At 42.5% G+C, this 23,700-nt stretch overlaps 1 protein-coding gene across 3 annotated transcripts in view; it reads right to left on the bottom strand.

Moving 5' to 3' along the window:
• The window catches only part of FAM227B (family with sequence similarity 227 member B), a 600,742-nt gene that overhangs the window by 124,026 nt on the left and 453,016 nt on the right, over positions 1-23,700 (bottom strand). For all 3 annotated transcript variants that reach the window (XM_073653079.1, XM_073653078.1, XM_073653080.1), the window contains one exon: positions 494-603. In XM_073653079.1, coding sequence (XP_073509180.1) covers positions 494-603 — 110 coding nt within the window. The remainder of the gene's footprint in view (positions 1-493; positions 604-23,700) is intronic.

The raw sequence follows: 23,700 nt of genomic DNA on the forward strand, positions 1-23,700 counted from the left end.
GACACCAGAATACACATTCGATGGTTGACCAATCATGATTAAGTTGCTGAGTTGAGCTTTTTAGAAGTACAACCCCTGGCAAAAATTATGGAATCATGGGGGTTGTATAAGGAGCTCAGACAAACTTTAAAATGTGTTGATATGGCCTCTAATGTTTCTAGACCTCAATCAGATTGATAATTTTTCTATGGGATGTACTGGGTACCAAAGCACAGCTACAGCGATCTTGGAGAGTTCAGACCAGTTTTGGTGGCATGAGAGGAGCCTAGAAAAATTTGAGCAAGTAGTTTAATGTTGTGTCTGATCAGTATATAGAGAAAAATATTGCTGAAGCTATGCTACAGTACCAGAGACAGCTGAAACCACATGGACAGCAATGTAAAATGTGCTGCAGTGAATAATGTAGGATTTGTGGGATTCTGGAAGGTTACGACTTTTTTTCCACAATTTTAAAACACAGTTAATGTGCTTATGGCTATGTACTTGTACATACCTCTTTTTTGGGGATATCTTTATCTTCTGTACCTAAGGTCCTAGGAAGATTTGGTTGTCTAGCCTCTTCAAATAAATTATCCAAGTTAAATTCCAGCCTCCTTCTAACATCTGTATAACAGAAAATATACATATTTTATAAAGTTTACATTTTTTTAAACTTTACATAGTACAGTGGCATGTAAAAGTTTGGGCATCTCTGGTCAAAAATTACTGTTATTGTGAACAGTTAAGCAAGTTGACGTTGAAATGATCTCTAATAGGCCTAAAGTTAAAGATGACACATTTACTTTGCATTTTAGGCAACAACAAAAAATATATATGTTTTCATCTTTTACATTTTAAAAATTGCAAAAATTGCAAAAGTTTGGGCACCCTTCGTGGTTAGTACCTAGAAGCACCCCCTTTTGAAAGTATCACAGCTTGTAAATGTTTTTTTGTAGCCAGCTAGGAGTCTTTCTATTCTCATCCATTCTTCCTTGGAAAATTCTTCCAGTTCTATGAGATTCCTGGGTCATCTTGCATGCACTGCTACTCTGAGGTCTAGCCACAGATTTTCAATGATGTTCAAGTCAGGGGATGGTGAGGGCCATTGTAAAACCTTCAGCTTACGCCTTTTAAGGTAGTCTATTGTGGATTTTGATGTGTGTTTAGGATCATTATCCATTTGTAGAAGCCACCCACTTTTCAACTTCAGCATTTTTACAAATGGTGTTATGTTTGCATGAAGAATTTGTTGAAATTTCATTGAATCCATTCTTCCCTCAACCGTGAAATATTCCGCGTGCCATTGGCTGCAACACAACTCCAAAGCATGATTGATTCACTCCATGCTTAATGGTTGGTGAGATGTTCTTTTCCTGAAATTCTGTGCCCTTTATGCTACACACATACCTTTGATCATTGAAGCCAAAGAGTTCTATTTTAACCTCATTGGTCCAGAGGACTTGTTTCCAAAATGCATCAGGCTTGTTTAGATGTTCTTTTGCATATTTGTAATGCTGAATTTTATGGTGAGGACGCAGGAGAGGTTTTCTTCTGATGATTCTTCCATGAAGCCCATATTTGTGCAGGTTGTGGAACAGTAGAACAATGTTCCACAACTCCAGAGTCTGCAAAATCTTTCTGAAGGAATTTTGCAGTCAAGTTGTTCTGATATGCCTCTCAAGCAATCCTACGAGCAGCTCTCATTGAAACTTTACTTCATCTTCCAGACCTTATCTTGACCTCCACTGTTCCTGTTAACTGCCATTTCTTAATTACATTTTGAACTGAGGAAAGGGCAACTTGAAAATGCTTTGCTATTGTTAGGGTGAACACTTTGGTATGTTCACTAGTTGCCTGCTCCTGGCCTAATGGATATGATCAAGTGCATGCAAGAAAGAATAACATCAGACACACACACACAGTCGGATGTAAGCTCTCCTTGATCAGCTATGGCACAGCTCCAGGTGTCTTTATTCAACCCGAACATAGACTTATATAAACACTGTATGTGGGCTCGGTTAGCCCAGAATGTGAGTAACCAGCTATATTGACTGGTTAGTCCAGGGGGCGTGGTCCATGAGGTCATCAGGGGCGTGAACCATGAGGTCATCAGGGGGCGTAGTCCATGAGGTCATCAGGGGGCGTGATCCATGAGGTCATCAGGGGGCGTGATCCATGAGGTCATCAGGGGGCATAGTCCATGAGGTCATCAGGGGGGCATAGTCCATGAGGTCATCAGGGGGGCGTAGTCCATGTGATGTGTCGCTCTGTGGTTGGTTAGTCCTTCTATAGAATGCAGCTTCCTCCCAGAACAGAGCATGGTGTGATGAAACAGGAAATGGCAGCCATCTTTTGATCTAAACAACCTTATGTAAGGTGAAATAATATTCTTTGTGGGTCTTTGCTCTCAATCTCCTATGTCTGGAGGTTAATTAAGTATTTGAGCCTATAGCTCTCCTCAACACTATCTTCTTATAGCCTTCTCCTACTTTGTGGGCCTCCACCATTTTCATTTTCAGAGTGCTAGGCAGTTGCTTAGAAGAACCCATGGCTGCTGTTTTTTGGGACAATGTTAGAGGAGGCTGGGTTTTTATTAAGTTGGGAATTTGCATCACCTGGCCATTCCTAATGATGATAGTGAACAACCCATAACCCTAACAGGCTAATTAAAGTCAGAAATATTGGTCAAAGTTATCTGAGCACACAAATATCCAAGGGTGCCCATACTTTTGAATCGGCCCATTTTAATTTTTGTAATTTTTAAAATGTAAAAAATGACAATATATACATATATATTTTTTGCCTAAAATACAAAGGAGTTGTCCAGTCAAAAGTGATAAGCCTGCAGTCGCTCTGTGTGACTGCAGAATTAAGACGTGCGTGCACTGCGGGGACTCACCGGTTTCAGACCCAGGACTGGTGGGTATGCATAAGTTATACATATCCCCGGCCAGTTGGCGCCGCCTCACTCCATATACTACTATAGAGCGCGAGCCCACGCCCACTGACCAGGGGTATGTATAAATCCTACATACCCTCCGGTCCTGGGTCTGAAACCGGCGAATCTCTGGGAATTCAGAAGTCTGCAGTTACACAGAGTGACTGCAGACTTATCACTTTTGACCAGACAACTCCTTTAAACTTTAGGCTTTTTAGAGATCATTTCATCTTCAACTTGTTTAACTGTTCACAATAACAGTAATTTTGAAAAGGGTGGCCAAACTTTTACATGTCACTGTATAATATAAAAGTATATGCAATACTATGTAAACGTTTTTAAAGATGTGGAAAAAATGCTGCAAAGTAACAATTCTTTAACAAAAATAGCAGCAAAAATTAATGAACAAAAAAGAAATATAAATCAAATCAATATTTGGTGTGAACAGAACACCCATTTCCTTCAAATTAGCAAAACTGCATTTAACTAAGTCCATCTAGTTCAACCCATAGCCTAACATGTTGATCCAGAGGAAGGCAAAAAAAACCCATGTGGCAAACACTAAGCTCCACATTGAGGAAAAAAATTCCTTCCCGACTCCATACGACAATCAGACTAGTTCCCTGGATCAACACCCTATCAAGGAATCTAGTATATATAACCTGTAATATTATACTTTTCAAGAAAGGCATCCATGCCCTTCTTAAATTTTAATAGTGAATCACTCATTACAACATCATGCGGCAGAGAGTTCCATAGTCTCACTGCTCTTACAGTAAAGAATCCACGTCTGTGATTATGATTAAACCTTCTTTCCTCCAGACGTAGAAGATGCCCCCTTGTCCCCGTCTCTGGCCTCAGAGTAAAAAGATCAGTAGAAAGGTCTTTGTACTGTCCCCTCATATACTTGTACATAGTAATAAGATCACCCCTAAGCCTTCTTTTTTCCACAGTAAATAACCCCAAGTGTAATAACCTGTCTTGGTATTGCAGACCCCCCAGTCCTCTAATAACCTTGGTCGCTCTTCTCTGCACCCTCTCTAGTTCAGCTATGTCTTTCTTATACACCGGAAACCAAAACTGTACACAGTTATTCTAAGTGTGGTCGCACTAATGACTTGTATAGAGGTAAAATTATGTTCTCCTCATGAGCATCTATGCCTCTTTTAATGCATCCCATTATTTTATTTGCCTTTGCAGCAGCTGCCTGACACTGGCCACTAAACGTGAGCTTGGCCACCAATACTCCCAGGTCTTTTTCAGTGACAGTTTTGTCCAGTGTTTTACAATTAAGCATATAATTATACATTTTATTTCCTCTGCCCGAGTGCATTACCTTACATTTATTCCCATTAAAGCTCATTTGCAATTTATCAGCCCAAGCTTCTATTTTACATAGATCCTCCTGTAATATAAAATTTTCCTCCTCTGTATTGATTACCCTGCAGAGTTTAGTGTCATTTGCAAATATTGAAATATTACTCTGTATGCCCCCTACAAGGTCATTAATAAATATGTTAAAAAGAAGGGGGCCCAATACTGACCCCTGTGGTACCCCACTGTTAACTGAGACCCAGTCTGATTGTTTTCCATTGATAACCACCCTTTGTTTCCTATCACTGAGCCAATTCTTAACCCACATACATATATTTTCCCTTATCCTCATTGTTCTAATTTTATGTATCAACCTATTGTGTGGAACCATATCAAAAGCTTTTGAAAAGTCCATATACACAACATCCACTGCATTTCCTTGGTCCAGTCCAGAACTTGCCTCCTCATAAAAACTGATCAGATTAGTTTGACAGGAACGGTCCCTCGTAAACCCATGTTGATATTGGGTCATGAGGTTATTTCTTCCAGTCCCTGGGACTGGAACACATCAGAAACTTGTATGAATAAAATAACATTTCACAGCAACAAGACCTCTAATATGAGGCATACTGGTATGAATAGATTTACATTTCTATCAATTGTATGCCAATATTAGAGGTCAGATAAGTGCCACAGGGTGACAGATTCCCTTTAACAGTCTTCTCTAAACATTAGATGGATGAATAACTGTGTCCCACTGGTTGCGGTCAGTTCTGAACTGATGGCACTGCGCAACATCTTCCAATTTTTAAGAGAAGTAAGCACAATGTGTTTTTCATCAGCTGCACTAAGTTTCCATCTCATCTACAGTACAGAATGTTGCCCTTTTCTTGGTGTTTCTTCAAAAAAGCTTGAACAGCACATATTATTAGAACAGTATGTGGTCTTCACAATCCAGATGTTTGGAGATAAAGATATTCTCCAAATTTCCACCTTTTCAGCAACTTCTCAAGTTTCTCAAATCACAAAGGACATGACCATGAGTGCAGGGTGATCAGTCCCCAGAATGTTTTCTCTGTGCCTTTCTAAAGCCTTAGACTGCTTTGAAATCTTTGCTTGTGAGAGACCTTGCTGATGCACTATAACTGCCTTGTGTGTTTTTGCTGTCCTCACTATTATATATGACCTGTGATATGAAACTATCTTCAATTGTAGCCTTTAGCAGAATTTGGCTGTTCTTTATCCAGTTTCAAACATCCTACACAGCTGTTTCTGTTTCAGTTAACGACTGTGTTTTGCCCTGCATATGAAAATGATGATTATCAACTGTTTGGTCTAATTAGTTACACATATACCTGACTATAATCAACAGAATTAATGCTGTTTGAAGGCAAAATGAAGTCACACTATATATTGATTTGAATTAGATTTCTCTTTGGTTTGTTCACTTTGAATTTCCTTAATTGACAAAAATAAACTATTAACACTTCTATTTTTGAAAACATTGTTACTTGACAGCATTTTGTCCGCATCTGCCTGAAACTTACTATATGAAATGCAGTCATAGCAGCTTGCACCTGTTCTTATTTGCTTCATTCTGTTAAGAAATGCTGGTTGGTTTTGGTTTCTTTATAGCATACATTTGGAGGTTGTGACTGCATCCATGGTTGGCTAAGCCCTTCTTCCATCAGCCTGTGACTATTTTAATTGGTGCTGGATTCTACCTGTTCTTTATAAATATAGTCTACTTGCAGTGGCGTAACTAGAGGCTCATGGGCCTCAGTGCCCTCACCTTCATGTTGGTCAGATGTATGGGCCTTTGTACCGTTATAGGTCTTATAAAGACTCACATGTTCACTCTCCATGTAATATTGTCCCCTGTCCTAGCCCCTTCTTGCAATAATGTTCCCTGTCTTGGCCCCTTCCTGTAACAATGTCCCCCATCCTGGTATAATGTCTCCCATCATGGGTCCCTTCCTGGTATAATGTCCCCCATTCTGATATAATGCCCCCCATATTGGGCCCCTTCCTTGTACAATGTCCCCCATCCTGGGCCCCTTCTTGGTATAATGTTGATTCTGCTGCTCTTTTCCAACACATTAAAAAAATAATCAATTCTTCTTACCTTCCTTCACTCCCACGACATGCGTTGTCCTCTTCTGTAGCCTGACTTCGGCGTGTGAGCTATGGGCAGCACATGATGTCACTTCCTTGCGCCGCTCATGATGGGCATGCTGACATCAGCTGATGACTTCTGACTGGCCGGCGGCGTGTATTGCAGTGCAGGGAGCCGGTGGGTCCCTGAGCCTTTATACATTTCAGCTGACTGCGCGTCCTCGGATGCACTTCCAGTTGAAATAGACTCTGGCATCATCGGGCTCCCCTCCCACATGGGCCTGGTTGTAGTCACACCCTCTATGAACTGCGATCGTTATGCCCCTGTCTACTTGGCAGTACTGCCGTTTAAAATTCAGAAATGTAATGTTTGCATATATCTTGGTGAACACAGTGTACTGCTGCACTCGTCAGTGTATATACACATAAATATATATCTGTATTCTAGTATCAGGAAAGCATGCAAGTGTTTACAATTTAGTTGGATATTTGAAGCAGAACCTCAGAAGAGCTTCCAGGAAGACTTTGCACTCTTTCAAATCATGGTTAATACAGACATTGTTGGCATCATACATCTTGCACACATTCACTATTTGCTATGACGACTGTGACTGCTACTATTAATATCTAGTGATAGTATGCCAGTGTGAATAGTAACCAGAAGAAATAGATGACAGACCAATGGAAAAGTTTAAAAGTTTAACCTGAGTGACATATGGTTAAAACAAATATAGCACAAACTTCCCCACATGGTTGCTATTGTACAAAAATGCTGGACAGCGTCAGCTGACTCAGTAAGTTAAAAAGAAATCTTTAAGATAAGAGCATCTGAATTTTATTTTTAATGTATACATATAAAATGCTGGCATAAACTTTGATAGTTCCTTTAACGGTAAAATTTAATTTTACATCAATGATCGCAATTCACAATCACAGTTTAAAGTTCAACAGCAAAGTGGCAATTGCTTCCTGATCTACTTAACAAAAATATCCAAAAACAACAGTGTAATGAAGTGGTGGAATATAGGCATGAGACAATAAACAATGAGTTTCCTAAAATGTGTGTATTTTATTTCAAATTAACTTCGGTGCGCCACGTTTTATTTTTTCAAGAAGAAAATAATCAAACTGTAGGTTAAAAAAAAAGACAGATGAGGGGAAGTTTTCACCAATAGAAAAAACAAAGCCCCCCAAAAAAACACAACAGGATTTTGAAATGAAGGTGAAAATACACACAAATACCAGAAAGAGTAATATTATAGGAGCAGAAGCTACACGATATAGCTCAGGCAACAATGAAGGAACAAGTTGATATTAGAAAAACTATCCAATAAGTACATGTTGAACAGCAATCACCAAAAAGAGTTATGATCTGATGGATGTGGTATGTCAAAGGCTCACTATCAATAAACATGTTTATCATAAAATCTACATTGGGATGGCAAATTTAATTCCAGAACTAAAAAAAGTATACCCATCAAAGGCATACACAGGATATTCCATAAATATTTGATCTGTGCAGATCATAACTCTGAGTATCTGTGTACCGTATTTTTCGGACTATAAGACACACCATACCATAAGACGCACTATAGTAAGTCAGTGTAGCATCATTCTGACACTCCAAAGACTTACATTGTACAAGTCACTTCTGAGTCACACAGAGCTCAGTATGACCCAGAGAGTCTGAAGAGCAGTGACGACACTCAGGAGAAGACCGGAGTGATGCTGTCTAATCTGTCTAATCACTCAGATGTTATAATCAGTTACAGCCAGTGTGGCGCCCCTGAGGGTTCGGTCGCCACAGAGGTGTTGCATTTCAGCCAGAGATGTGGCATCTCACTCTCAGGTAAGGAAGGAGTACAGCCTGGGACCCTAACACCTGCATCCAACACACCACTCCAGGCAAACAGGGAAGGGCAAGATGTCTCTGGTTCTTGCTGAGCCCTTCCCTTGGCTGGAGTGGGGGGAACCCAGAGAGGGGGAACCACGTAGTGGGTGTGGGTGGAGGAAGTAGCTTAGGGGAGCACATGAGAGGGAGGTATAAATTGGGAAGCCATCTTAGTGAGTGAGGTCAGTCAGAGGAGGAGAAGTGAAGGAGCGGAGGCTCTGCGGGAGCTCTGCTCAGGAGGAGGGCCTGGTGAAAGGCCCAGGACTGAAAGGAGAAGAGCGAGAGGAGCAGAAAGGCTCCAGGAATCAGGAAAGGACCCCAGGGGTACGGGCCATGCAGAAGGCCACCCGTACGCCCGCATCTGCCAGGCGGTGGAGGGGTCAGGCCATCTAAAGGGAACCGATCCCTCAACTAGCGGAGGACATTATGCCCAACTAGAAACTGGAGGCTGCAGTACTTTATGTCCTGTAGCCACAAGTCCACGCCAGTCTCACCGAGAAGGTAGCCATATAGGACCAGGGGACGGAACAGACGTCGCCCGCCAAGACCCGCGGGTACCGGATTGGAGATACTAGGTGTGAGGTGCAGGAAGAAGTCCAGAGAGCGAGGACACACAGAAGGGGGTCCTGCTAAGTACTCCGGAGTTACCTGGGGGTAGACCGAACCCCTCCCTGAGTAAACACAGGACGACGAGGGCAGTTACATGGATCCCTGTAATCAGGACTGCAACAACTGTGAGTAAAGGCCCTGGGACTGCACTTCCTTGTCTCTGTGTTTCTTGCTGCGCCATCAACCCCTGCACTACAACGCCCAGCAAAACCCCACGGCCCAGGGGGCGCGTCACCAGCTTCCCTTGATCAATACAGGTAGTAGCTACAATTTAAGGCCTGGCACACCTTTTATGTCTTCACCGTCACTGTGACACATTATTACATCAGCTTACTGTAATGTAATGCATTAGTGTGTTATAGGGTGGGAGAGGACTAAAATTCCTTCAGTAACTATTTTTTTACTATATTATTAGGGTTATAATTGCTGCTTCTTCTTTGGGTACTCTACAGATCAGATACTCTTTCTGCAAAGTGTGCTGCATATTGGACTGAATTTTATATATAACTAATCTTTAGATTGATCCTTGGAACAATATTTGTGTTCTATGACTGACTCATCTTTTCTTTTCAATGTTCTTGCAGAGGAAAGTCTAGTCGGCATGTGATTACAAGTATGCAAACTGCATACATGTGGTCACGTGACTGGCCACCCACACAGGGTATACAGAGTAATCATGACAGTTTGCACATCACACACTATCACAACTCAGCAGTCTGTGATCACATAGAATGGTTGCAGACTTTTTTAGACTTAACAACCTTTTAACTATGGTATGTAATAGTTTAAGAATCAATTTCACATCACTGAAAATAATTATATAAAAAAATATATTTTATATATACACTGCTCAAAAAAATAAAGGGAACACTTAAACAACAGAATATAATTCCAAGTAAATCAAACTTCTGTGAAATCAAACTGTCCACTTAGGAAGCAACACTGATTGACAATCAATTTCACATGCTGTTGTGCAAATGGAATAGACAATAGATGCAAATTATTGGCAATTATCAAGACACACTCAATAAAAGAGTGGTTCTGCAGGTGGGGACCACAGACCACATCTCAGTACCAATGCTTTCTGGCTGATGTTTTGGTCACTTTTGAATGTTGGTTGTGCTTTCACACTCGTGGTAGCATGAGATGGACTCTACAACCCACAGAAGTTGCTCAGGTAGTGCAGCTCATCCAGGATGGAACATCAATGCGAGCTGTGGCAAGAAGGTTTGCTGAGTCTGTCAGCATAGTGTCCAGAGGCTGGAGGCGCTACCAGGAGACAGGCCAGTACACCAGGAGACGTGGAGGGGGCCAACAACCCAGCAGCAGGACCGCTACCTCCGCCTTTGGAGGAACAGGAGGAGCACTGCCAGAGCCCTACAAAATGACCTCCAGCAGGCCACAAATGTGCATGTGTCTGCACAAACAGTTAGAAACCGACTCCATGATGGTGGTATGAGGACCCGACGTCCACGGATGGGGGTTGTGCTCACAGCCCAACACCATGCAGGACGCTTGGCATTTGCCACAGAACACCAGGATTGGAAAAGTCGCCACTGGCACCCTGTGCTCTTCACAGATGTGCTCAGTGTGAACCTGCTTTCATATGACAGACGTGATAGAGTCTGGACGCCTTCAGCATGACCGGTTTGGCAGTGGGTCAGTAATGGTGTGGGGTGGCATTTCTTTGGAGGGCCGCACAGCCCTCCATATGCTCGCCAGAGGTAGCCTGACTGCCATTAGGTACTGATATGAGATCCTCAGACCCCTTGTGAGACCATATGCTGGTGCGGTTGGCCCTGCGTTCCTCCTAATGCAGGACAATGCCAGACCTCATGTGGCTGGAGTGTGTCAGCAGTTTCTGCAAGATGAAGGCATTGAAGCTATGGACTCGCCCGCCCATTCCACAGACCTGAATCCGATTGAACACATCTGGGACATCATGTCTCGCTCCATCCACCAACGTCACGTTGCACCACAGACGGTCCAGGAATTGGCGGATGCTTTAGTCCAGGTCTGGGAGGAGATCCCAAGGAGACCATCCGCAACCTCATCAGGAGCATACCCAGGCATTGTAGGGAGGCCATACAGGCACGTGGAGGCCACACACAATACTGAGCCTCATTTTGACTTGTTTTAAGGACATTACATCAAAGTTGGATCAGTCTGTAGTGTGTTTTTCCACTTTAATTTTGGGGGTGACTCCAAATCCAGGCCTCCATTGGTTAATAAATTTGATTTCCATTGATGATTTTTGTGTGATTTTGTTGTCAGCACATTCAACTTTGTACAGAACAAAGTATTCAATGAGAATATTTCATTCATTCAGATATAGGATGTGTTATTTGAGTGTTCCCTTTATTTTTTTGAGCAGTGTATATATACATATATATGTATATATATATATATTGTGACAAAGTCACTGGCAAAGTACTGGAGGGGAGATATGTAGCACTGAGATTGTAAGCACCTGTAATATAAACATAGGAAAAAATGTTCCAGCACACAATGTATTGAGGCGTTAATCAGCCATGTTTGTGCTAAAGTGATTAAACACCTGTAGAGAGGGAGGAGGTCAGAGGATATATTCCCAGCCTTTTAGAGCATTTGGCGGTGGGCCTGAAGGCACAAGATCTGGTGCTGTATTGCCATGTGAAGGAAAGCGAAACCTTGGGTTGTTTGTTCCTAAAGCGGGCAGTTACCTGTAGCAACAAGGACTGTGCCATAAGTTATGTTTTGTTTTTCCTGTTAGGCCGGGAAGGCCATATTTGTTTTGCTAACATTGCCATGGTTTATGTAGTGCTCTTAATAAACCACAGAAGATTTAAAGAGACAGTTTTCCTTTCTTTACCTCTATGTGCAACCAAGCGAGCCAATCTCCACAGTTGGTGGAAAATGCGGGCAAGATCCCCAGGAAGCAAGTGTGACAGCTGAGGACAAACTGCATGTCCTGGGTGAAGGTAGCTATAAGGCTGGAACAGCGGTCAAACAAAATGGAGGAGCTGATCAAGCACCTGGTCCAAAGCCAGCAGCTGCAGCAGCAATAGCAGCAACACAAGCATCAGTTGCATCAGCACAGGGAGCAGCAGCAGCTGCAGCAGCAGCAACAGCACCGAGAGCAGCTCTGACAACAGCAACAGCAGATTTATTTACTCACAGAGGCGATTTGTGGCATGGCAGCAGCTCCGACCCCCTATGTCAACTGATGATTTCTCTGTCCGGAAGGCGGTGAGGAGAGCCTGATAGAATTATAGAATCATTGAATGTTAGAGTTTTAAGGGACCTCCAGGGTCATCTGGTCCAACCCCCTGCTCAATGCAGGATTCATTAATCCATCTCAAACAGATGTCTGTCCAGCCTCTGTTTGAAGACTTCCATTAAAGGAGAACTCACCACCTCTCGTGGCAGCCTGTTCCACTCGTTAATCACCCTCCCTGTCAAAAAGTTTTTTCTAATATCTAATCTGTATCTTCTCCCATTCAGTTGCATGCCATTGCTTCTAGTCTTTCTGTGTGCAAATGAGAATAAAGCTGGTCCCTCTACTGTGTGACAGCTCTTGAGATATTTGTAGACAGCTATTAAGTCTCCTCTCAGTCTTCTCTTTTGCAAGTTAAACATTCCCAAATCCTTCAACCATTCCTCATAGGACATAATTTGCAGACCAGTCACAATTCTGGTTGCTCTTCTCTGAACTTGCTCCAGTTTCTTCATGTCTTTTTTAATATGTGGTTCCCAGAACTGGACACAGTATTCTAGATGAGGCCTGACCAAAGAGGAGCAGAGGGGAATAATTACTTCATATGATCTAGACTGAATGCTTCTATTAACCGCTTCCCGACCGCCCATTGTACATAAACGTCCGCGCGGCCTGGGCTCTGTGCAGCGCGGACGTTTAAAAACGGTGGGTGGTCTCGCAGCGCTCAGGACCCCCAGGGTCCTGCAAGCGCTGCGAGAGCGGTGCAGAGCGATAGCTCTGACAGGGAACATCATCGGGACCTGATTGGATCAGGTCCCAGTGATGTTAACCCTTTGCTGTCTTCTATATGCCGCGATCTATAGTGTTCGCGGCTGTTAGAACCTTGCTCTTAGGTTTTTTTTCCTTTGCTGGTCACATGACCTTGTTGGCCTATTTAATCCTGCTCCGCCCTTCTGGCTTTGCTGGACTTCATTGTATATCTACTTTCTAGCTAGCCTGTGCTCTGTATCTAACTCTGTTAGTTTGCTTGGTCTACGGACCTCTATGTTCTATATATGTTGTTTGTTCGTCTGTCTGCTACTATTTCTGTTAGGAGGTGTCCATTTTCCTCCCAGTCCTTAGTACTTGTAGGGATTCCTTCCCCACATCTATAGGTCTCCGTACAGACTAGCTTAGGACTTTAGCAGGTCTGATCGCAGGATCAGGTCCCCTGTTACATCGTAGGGATTCAGCTGAGTTCTATCGTAGGGACAGATCTCCTCTCTTTCCTTAGCTCTGGTAGCAGAACATAACAGTAAGTCCAGCCCGCAAATTCTCTAAGGAAAGATTTTTCTGTTCCATCATGGTGTCGGTTCAGGATTTGGCTCATCGCCTGCACGGACTCTCTCTGGAGGTGGCCGAGCTCCGTCAACACGTGAGTAGCTGTCCTGGAGCACATTTCTTGGAGCCTAAGGTATGTTTGCCGGATTTATTTTTTGGTGAACACCGAGAATTTTTTTCATTTAAAAATGCTTGCTTATTGTATTTTCGTTTGAGACCTAAGTCCTCTGGAGATGAATCCCAGCGCGTAGGGTTCATAATGTCACTTTTGCGCAAAGAGCCTCAGGAGTGGGCCTTTTCTTTGCAACCTAGTGATACATGCTTCAGATCAGTGGATAGTTTTTTTTCTGCTTTGGGACTATTATATGATGATCCTGACCGTGTCGCATCAGCTGAGACTGATTTGAGACGTTTAAAACAGGGATCAGGTAATGTGGAAAAATATTGTACTCATTTCCGTCGTTGGTCTACTCAAACAGGGTGGAACGATTCTGCTCTGAAAAGTCTATTTCTTGCTGGGCTCAGTGAAAGGGTTAAAGACCTGCTAATTGCTTATCCTACACCTGAAGATTTGCAACAGGCTATGCAATTAGCTATACGGGTGGATAGAAGACTGCGTGCAAGGGTTAATGAGAGCAAATCCTCTGCTATGTCAGTTTCTGGTTTTGAGAATGTGTGTACTAACAGTGGTGAACCGATGGAGATTGGATCGGTGGCACCTCGCTCTCAAGAAAAAGACCGTCGATTTTTTGAAGGCTTGTGTTTCTATTGCGGAAAATCTGGTCATTTGATTAAAGGCTGTGAGCTTCGTATGAAGAAAGAAAAAAAAATGGTCAGTCATGCCCGTATTGCCTGTTTAAATTCCAAGGGTGTATTTTTAGCTGCTTCCACGATTGCTCAGGAAAAATTAATGGAATTTCGGGTGTTTGTCGATTGTGGGTCTACTCTGAATGTAATTGATGGGGGATTCGTGGAAAGACTCAATTTAAAACCTGAACCTTTATCATCCCCCATTGCTGTGGTTTCTGTGGATGGTTCCCCTTTGAAGAATATTACTCTCAAGGTCTGTGAATTTCCTCTCACTATTAATGGTGTTCACCATGAGAAATTGGATTTGGTAGTGTTGAATAACTTGCCTTCTCCAGTAATATTGGGATTGCCCTGGTTAAAATTTCACAATCCTGTACTGGATTGGTCTACCAGTGAAATTAAATCCTGGAGCCATAAATGTTATGACAAGTGTTGTAACGGGCGTATTGCAGCTTTGGATAGGGGAGAATTGCCTGTTCCTATTCAGGATTTTTGGAGAGTTTTTTCTGAGAAGGAATCGAAGGTTTTGCCTCCCCATAGAGACTATGATTGTTCTATTGAATTTGTCCCTGGAGCGACTCTTCCTAAAAGTCGTTTATTTAACCTTACTATTCCTGAGAGGAAGGCTTTGGAGGAATACATACAGACAAGTTTGGCCGCCGGTCACATTAGGCCCTCTAAGTCTCCTGTGGCGGTTGGATTTTTTTTTGTAAAAAAAAAGGACGGCGGTTTACGTCCTTGTCTGGATTTTCGTGAGATTAACAAAATTACTGTACGCAATCCTTACCCACTGCCATTGATTCCTGATCTGTTTAACCAGTTAATGGGGGCCAAGTGGTTCTCTAAAATTGACCTTAAGGGGGCATGCAATCTGTTGCGCATGAAGGAGGGTGACGAATGGAAGACTGCTTTTAACACTCCTGTGGGTCATTTTGAGAATCTGGTTATGCCTTTTGGTCTTACTAATGCTCCTGCATTTTTTCAGAATCTGATTAATGACATCCTTAGACCTTTGATCGGTAAAAATGTGGTTGTGTATTTGGATGACATTTTGATTTATTCGCCGGATCTGGAGTCTCATTGGCGGAGCGTGCGTGAGGTATTACAGTTATTAATGGACAATTCGCTTTTTGCTAAGCTGGAGAAATGTGAGTTCGCTGTACAGAGAATTAGTTTTTTGGGCTACATTATCTCCAACAAAGGTTTTGAGATGGATCCGGTTAAGGTTCAGGCTGTGCAGGAATGGCCTAGGCCTATTGGTTTGAAATCGATACAGAGGTTTTTGGGTTTCGCCAATTACTATAGAAAATTCATAAAAAAATTTTCTAGTATTGTCAAACCTCTGACTGATCTCACCAGGAAAGGTGCTGATGCGGTTCAGTGGTCTTCTGAGGCCATTGAAGCTTTTGTGTATCTCAAGGAGAGGTTCACCTCTGCTCCCATCCTTATGCAGCCTGATGTTACTAGGCCGTTTTTGGTTGAGGTTGATGCTTCCTCTGTGGGGGTTGGCGCAGTATTGTCTCAGGATAACGGGGATGGATTACATCCCTGTGCCTTTTTTTCAAAAAAATTTTCGGAGACTGAACTGAATTACGATATTGGTAATCGAGAATTATTGGCTATTAAACTCGCATTTGAACACTGGCGCCACTTCTTGGAAGGTGCGGAATTTCCCGTTCAGGTTCTTACGGATCATAAAAATCTGATATATCTTGATGCTGCCAAGCGCCTGAATGCCCGTCAGGCTAGGTGGGCACTGTTTTTCTTGCGGTTTAATTTCTCCGTTACTTACATCCCTGGTACTAAGAATGTTAAGGCGGATGCCTTGTCTCGCAGTTTTTCTCCCATAGTCGGTGCTGAGAAAGAGGAGAACATTTTACAAGAAGGTGTTGTGATAGCTGCTTTGGACTCCGTTTTGGAAAATGAGATTCTTAAAGCACAGGAGAATGCCCCTTCTAACACTCCTCATGGGAGGTTGTTTGTGCCTGGGACCTTTAGGAGAGATTTGTTTGTTGAGTGTCACGAATCTCGGTTGGCAGGTCATCCCGGAATCTCTAAGACCAAGAGACTGGTGGGTCGCAGTTTTTGGTGGCCTGGATGGCAGAAGGAAGTCATTAAGTGGGTGCGTCAATGTACTATATGTGCTAGATCTAAGTCCTCACATACTCCTGCTGCGGGGTTGCTTTGTCCTTTGGAGGTTCCCAGTGCTCCTTGGACACATTTGGCTATGGACTTTATAACTGACCTTCCCCCCTCTGAGGGTTTTACTGTCATCTGGGTGATCGTGGACCGTTTTAGCAAGATGTGTCACTTGGTTCCTTTCGTCAAACTGCCCTGCGCTAAAACTCTCGCTAAGGCCTTTGTCAAGGAAATTGTCAGACTTCATGGCGTTCCTACTGACATTGTTTCTGATAGGGGTCCTCAGTTTGTGGCTCGTTTTTGGCGTGCCTTTTGTGATAGGTTGGCAGTTCATTTGTCGTTCTCGTCCGGATATCATCCTGAATCTAATGGCCAGACAGAAAGGAAAAACCAGGATGTTGAGCAGTTCTTGCGTTGTTTTGTGGCAGACAATCAAGAGGGGTGGTCTGAGTTTCTGCCACTTGCTGAATTTGCTCTGAACAATCATACATCTTCTTCTGCTGGTTGTTCGCCTTTTTTTTGTTGTTCTGGGAGACATCCGTCGTTTGGGTCGTTCTCCAAGTTGGGATCTGCCGTGCCTGAGGAGGAGAATTTTTCCGGTGATTTGGAGAGAGTTTGGACGGATGTGCGTGGTAATCTTCAGGAGGCCAACAGAAAATCTAAAGACTACTTTGATAGGAAACGACAGGAGGTTTTGTTCACTGTTGGTGACATGGTTTGGTTGTCCTCTAGGAATCTGCGGTTGAGGATTCCTTCAAAGAAATTGGGTCCCAAGTTTGTAGGGCCCTTTAAGGTGCTTCAGGTTGTCAACCAATCTGCTGTTAGGTTGGAGGTTCCTACCTCCTGGAGAATTAATCCGGTATTTCATGTCTCTCTGTTGAAAAAAGCTGTTGTATCGGATTGTGACGCCTCTGCCTCTGTTCCTCCGGTGGTGGAGGACGGGGAATATGAAATTTCTCGCATCCTTAACTCTAGACGGTATAGAGGTAGTTTGCAGTATCTTGTGGCCTGGAAAGGTTTCGGTCCCGAGGATAACTCTTGGGTGAGGTCGGATGATGTTTCCGCGTCCAGACTTATCAGAGCGTTTCACAGGAGATTTCCTGATAAGCCTGGTCCTAGGGGATTCGGAGGATCCTCTTAGAAGGGGGGGTACTGTTAGAACCTTGCTCTTAGGTCTTTTTTCCTTTGCTGGTCACATGACCTTGTTGGCCTATTTAATCCTGCTCCGCCCTTCTGGCTTTGCTGGACTTCATTGTATATCTACTTTCTAGCTAGCCTGTGCTCTGTATCTAACTCTGTTAGTTTGCTTGGTCTACGGACCTCTATGTTCTATATATGTTGTTTGTTCGTCTGTCTGCTACTATTTCTGTTAGGAGGTGTCCATTTTCCTCCCAGTCCTTAGTACTTGTAGGGATTCCTTCCCCACATCTATAGGTCTCCGTACAGACTAGCTTAGGACTTTAGCAGGTCTGATCGCAGGATCAGGTCCCCTGTTACATCGTAGGGATTCAGCTGAGTTCTATCGTAGGGACAGATCTCCTCTCTTTCCTTAGCTCTGGTAGCAGAACATAACAGCGGCATATAGAAGACAGCAGGAGGAGAGGGGGTGGTATACTTATTTCTCCGAAGACCCCTGATACCTTCAAGGACCTTGGGTTGCTATGGCAGCTGGAAGTCCCATGACCGCCTCCAGCTCTGCCATATATGGTGTCCTGCCAGCGTCAGCCTGCAGCCTGCAGCTGAAGCCTGGCAGGACACACTGACTGTGTGAAGATCTCATGTAATGTAATATATGTCTACTACATTACATGATATCAGCGATCAGAAAAATAAAAATTATTGTCCCATACAGGGACTAAGTAAAAATGTAAAAAAAAGTAAAAAAAAATGTTTTGAAACTGTTAAAAAAAAAATACAAAATAAATTAAAATAAATAAATAAAATATTAAACCGATAAATCTGTATATTTAGGCAAAAATAAAAAAAGTACACATATTGGGTATCGCCGCGTCCGAAACAACCTGAGCTATAAAACTGTCACACTAATTAACTCCTTCTGTGCACACCGTAATAAAAATAAATAAAAAACGGAGCAAAAAAACTATGCTTTTTCCTCATATCATAGTGGAAAAAAATGCGATCAAAAAGCAAAATGGAAATAAAAATGGTACCGTTGAAAACGTCATCTTGTTCCGCAAAAAAAAAGCTGCCATACAGCTCCATCAGCCAAAAAATAAAAAAGTTATAGCGCTCAGAATAAAGCAATGCAAAAAAAATATTTTTTTCTATAAAATTGTTTTATTGTGCAAAAGCGCCAAAACATAAAAAAAAATACAGTAAGTGTAGTATCGCTGTAAACGTACTGACCCGAAGAATAACGCTGCCTGATCACTTTTACCACACGCAGAACAGCATAAAAAAAACCCTCAAAAAACAATTCCTGAAATGTTTGTTTTTGTTAATTTTACTTCCCAAAAAACGGAATAGAAAGTGATCAAAAAATGTCACGTACCCAAAAATGGTACCAATAAAAAGGTCAACTCGTCCCGCAAAAAACAAGCTGTCACATGACTCTGTCGGCCGAAATATCGAAAAATTATAGCTCTCAAAATATGGCGATGCAAAAACTAGATTTTGCAAAAAAAAGCGTCTTTTAGTGTGTGACAGCTGTCAGTCATAAAAACCCGATATAAATCTGGTATCTCTGTAATCGCACCGACCCAAAGAATAAAGTAATCACATCACTTATACTGCACGAGGAATGGCGTAAAAAAGAAATAAAACCAATTCTTCACCTGCTACTGATTTGTTTATTATGTCTCCCAAAGATCGCAGTAAGGCTCTGCTCACATTTATCCTGCGCTCTGCGCTGAGCACTTACGCCAGAGTTTCCGTGTAAATCTCTGAAATACGTGATTCAGACGGAACCCATGATGGAAGATTCCCTGTAATGAGGCAGATATAGGCCACTGTGAATGCCGTCTGGCCTGTGATCCCACGGTGTCATTTGTTTTAGGCGTGCATAAAAGTGCGGTTGGCCACAGTTTTGTGCACTTCTGAAAAAAAGGACATCGCTAAACAGAGGCCAGACGGAGTCCAGAGTAACTCTGCTGCCTCATTACAGTGAATGGATCCCGCAGGGGTTTCATCTGAATTACATCACTTGGAAATTTAGATGGAAACCCCGATGTAAGTGCTCAGACTAGAGCGCCGGATAAATGTTAAGTAAAATGTTCCCAATAAAAGCTTCAACTCAGTCCTCAAAAAAAGCTAGTCCCCACTCAGATCCGTCATCTGTTAGAAATATAAGGGACTTCCAAGTTACTGGTAGCAGAAAGGCTCTGGAAAAGCGAAATGGCCCTTGCCCGCCAAAAGAAATTCAGAAAATTTTGTGCTCCCAAATCCAAATGCCTATTCTACAATAATTTGTTCTCCAATTGTCAAATAGCGCTCCGTCCCTCCCAGATCTCACCGTATGGCTAAGCGGTACGATACAGCCACATATGGGGTATTGACACTTTTAGAAGAAATTGTGTGACACATTTCGACACCATTTTTACCCATTGCCCTGTGTGAAAATGTAAAATCTGAGGGTAAAACATTTTTTTGTGGTAAAAATATAATTATGCTTTTTTCACTGCCCAATGGTATAAATTAAAAAAATAAAAAATACTCACTACTTCCCTAGATGAATTCCTTGAGAGGTGTAGTTTACAAAATGGGGTCACTTGTGGGGGTTTCTGCTGTTTCGGCATGTCAGCGACTCTTCAAATGAGACATGGTGTCTGCAACCTATCCCAACCAACATAGCGCTCCTTTCTCTTCCGAACCCTGCCGTACACCAAAGCAGTGGTTTTCCCCCACATATGGGGTATCGGCGTACTCAGGAGGAATTGCACAACAAACTTCATGGTGCAATTTATCCTATTACCCTTATGATAATGCAAAATTAAGGGATGAAAAACGTTTTTGTGGGAAAAATGTGAAAATTTTATTTTTACAGCTCAATATTATAAACTTCTGTGAAGCACCTTGGGGTTCAAGGTGCTCACCACACATCTAGATAAGTTCCCTAAGGGGTCTAGTTTCCAAAATGGTGTCACTTGTGGGGGGTTTCCACTGTTTAGGCACATTAGGGGCCCCCCAAATGCAACATGGCGTCCGCTAATTATTCAAACAAATTTTACATTCAAAAAGTCAAATGAAGCTCCTTCTCTTCCGAACCCTGCCGTGCGCCCAAACAGTGGCTTTCCCTCACATATGGGATATCAGCGCGCTCAAGAGAAATTGTACTAAAAATTTTGGGGTCCATTTTTTCCTGTTACTAGAGATGAGCGTTGTTCTACTCGAACTGTTCGCCAATCTCAAATTCGAGCTGTTTTGGGCGGTGTTCGAGCCGTTCGGCGAACACGAACAATTTGAGAAAAATTCGGCTGCTCGAGGTTATGTTCGATAACTGTTCGTGCACCAAAATCATAACTGGATTTTTTCTCAGTAATGATGAAAATGAATGTTAATACGCCGTTTGAGTGTACAGCGGGGTGGGGGGAGGGGCAGGGGATGGATCTCTGCAGGAACAATGAAGATCTCCATTTTTTTTTCTCTTTCCCGCATTTGCAGTGGGGAGGTGCAATCTGTCAGCCTATCAGCAGCGCACACACGGAGCGAAGTGCTTTTTTTCACACAAGCAAGGGCATGTGTCATTGGCAGTGTATGTCACATGTCCTTGCCCTATAAGACCAAGCCATTTTCCCCGTCGCCACCATTTTCTCACTGCTGCAGCTGCGTGTTAGACGGCACCGCTGTTGCTGTGTGCGCTATACCTTGTTAATTTCAAGCCAATTTTCGCACAAATATACAGATAGCTTGGGAGTAGGGAATAGTTGTGATTGCAGTCCTTTTAAGGACTAGGTTACAGCATTTCCTACGACTTTTATCAGGGAGGTCTGTGCTCTTAAATAGATAGGTTGTGGGAGTAAAGACTAATTGTAATTGGAGTCCTTTTCAGGACTAGGTTACATCAGTTCCTATCAGTTTTTGCCAGGCAGGTCTGTGCCAGTGCTGTGCAAGTTTTTTTCACAGCATTTGGCTGAATCTAGCAAAGCTAATCCTTTTTGGCCTATTGCAGAGTGTGTTAGTCACTGGAGTAGCCTATCTGTGTTGCAAGATATACCACCTGTGTATAGAATACCAATTTTTTTACTGCACCTAGTGAAGTAAAATCTTTTGGGCATAGCATCATTCTATTAGTCCATCTATACTGACCTCCATCAGGTTGCAAATTAAAAATAATTTTTATCTGCATCTACAGTACCTCTGAAAAAATATTTGGGCTTCTAACTGTGTGTGGGACTTGTTGTATTAGTCCATCTATACTGACCTCCATCAGGTTGCAAACTGAATATATTTTTTTCCTGCATCTACCTCTGAAAAAATATTGGGCTTCTAGCTGTGTGTGGGTCTTGTTCTATTAATCCATCTATACTGACCTCCATCAGGTTGCAAACTGAATATAATTTTTTTCTGCATCTAGCTCTGAAAAAATATTTGGCCTTCTAGTAGTGTGTCGGACTTTCTCTATTAGTCCATCTATACTGACCTCCATCAGGTTGCAAACTGAATATAATTTTTTTCTGCATCTAGCTCTGAAAAAATATTTGGCCTTCTAGTAGTGTGTCAGACTTTCTTTATTAGTCCATCTATACTGACCTCCATCAGGTTGCAAATTAAAACTAATTTTTATCTGCATCTACAGTACCTCTGAAAAAATATTTGGGCTTCTAGCTGTGTGTGGGACTTGTTCTATTAGTCCATCTATACTGACCTCCATCAGGTTGCAAATTGAATATAATTTTTATCTGCATCTAGCTCTGAAAAAATATTGGGCTTCTAGCTGTGTGTGGGACTTGTTGTATTAGTCCATCTATACTGACCTCCATCAGGTTGCAAACTCAATATATTTTTTTCTGCATCTACCTCTGAAAAAATATTGGGCTTCTAGCTGTGTGTGGGACTTGTTGTATTAGTCCATCTATACTGACCTCCATCAGGTTGCAAACTGAATATATTTTTTTCTGCATCTACCTCTGAAAAAATATTGGGCTTCTAGCTGTGTGTGGGTCTTGTTCTATTAATCCATCTATACTGACCTCCATCAGGTTGCAAACTGAATATAATTTTTTTCTGCATGTAGCTCTGAAAAAATATTTGGCCTTCTAGTAGTGTGTCGGGCTTTCTCTATTAGTCCATCTATACTGACCTCCATCAGGTTGCAAACTGAATATATTTTTTTCTGCATCTACCTCTGAAAAAATATTTGGCCTTCTAGTAGTGTGTCGGACTTTCTCTATTAGTCCATCTATACTGACCTCCATCAGGTTGCAAATTAAAACTAATTTTTATCTGCATCTACAGTACCTCTGAAAAAATATTTGGGCTTCTAGCTGTGTGTGGGACTTGTTGTATTAGTCCATCTATACTGACCTCCATCAGGTTGCAAACTGAATATATTTTTTTCCTGCATCTACCTCTGAAAAAATATTGGGCTTCTAGCTGTGTGTGGGTCTTGTTCTATTAATCCATCTATACTGACCTCCATCAGGTTGCAAATTCAAAATACTTTTTTTCTGCATCTAACCCAGCCAATAGTTTTGGCCTAATACCACAGTTTGGCCACTCAGCTCTGCTCGGTTACCATCCATTGTTTTTTTGTGCAAACAACTCCAGAGTTGTGAATTAGTTAACCACCAAAATGAGTGGAAAAAGGCCTGCTGCTGGTGGAAAGGGGAATAGGCATGTTGGGAAGGGGAAAAAAGGTTGTGTCCGTGGGGTAGGTGTTAAAGCAACAGTAACATCTGCAGAAGAAAGACCATCTTCCAGCCAAACTAAAATGTCTACTTCTTTTAGCGGACAATGTGATAAGATCCCTTTCTTACGGCCACGCCAATCGCTACAAATTCCAGATGAGGCACAAAAACAGCAGGTGCTTCAATGGATATCAAGTGCTCCTTTAAGTGGGCTCTCCTCCACATCAACTTCAACATCACAAATACTCCAGTCCTCAAAGGTGTCACCCAAATCGCACTTGCTTCCTCACAGCTCCCAAATCTCCAGCTGCCCGTCTGAGTATGAGGTAGAACAGATGGTTGAGACTGCAGAGCTGTTTACTCATACTATAGCCTGGGAATCAGAGGTCGACTCCAGCGCTTCTGTGAATCCAGACGAGGAAATGATCTGCACTGATGCCCAGAATCTTTATGAGTCGGATCCAGGACCAGACGCAGAAGGTTCTGACCATAATGTAGACCCTCATTCCCAAACTGTAACTCCTGTTGGTGGAGACAATGAGGAAGACGATGATAAGACTCAAATACCTGATTGGAGCGACAA

Source organism: Phyllobates terribilis, unplaced genomic scaffold (genome assembly GCF_046119375.1).
Source record: "Phyllobates terribilis strain yellow unplaced genomic scaffold, ASM4611937v1 Scaffold_11__3_contigs__length_659146591, whole genome shotgun sequence".
NCBI classification, from domain to species: Eukaryota; Metazoa; Chordata; class Amphibia; order Anura; family Dendrobatidae; genus Phyllobates; species Phyllobates terribilis.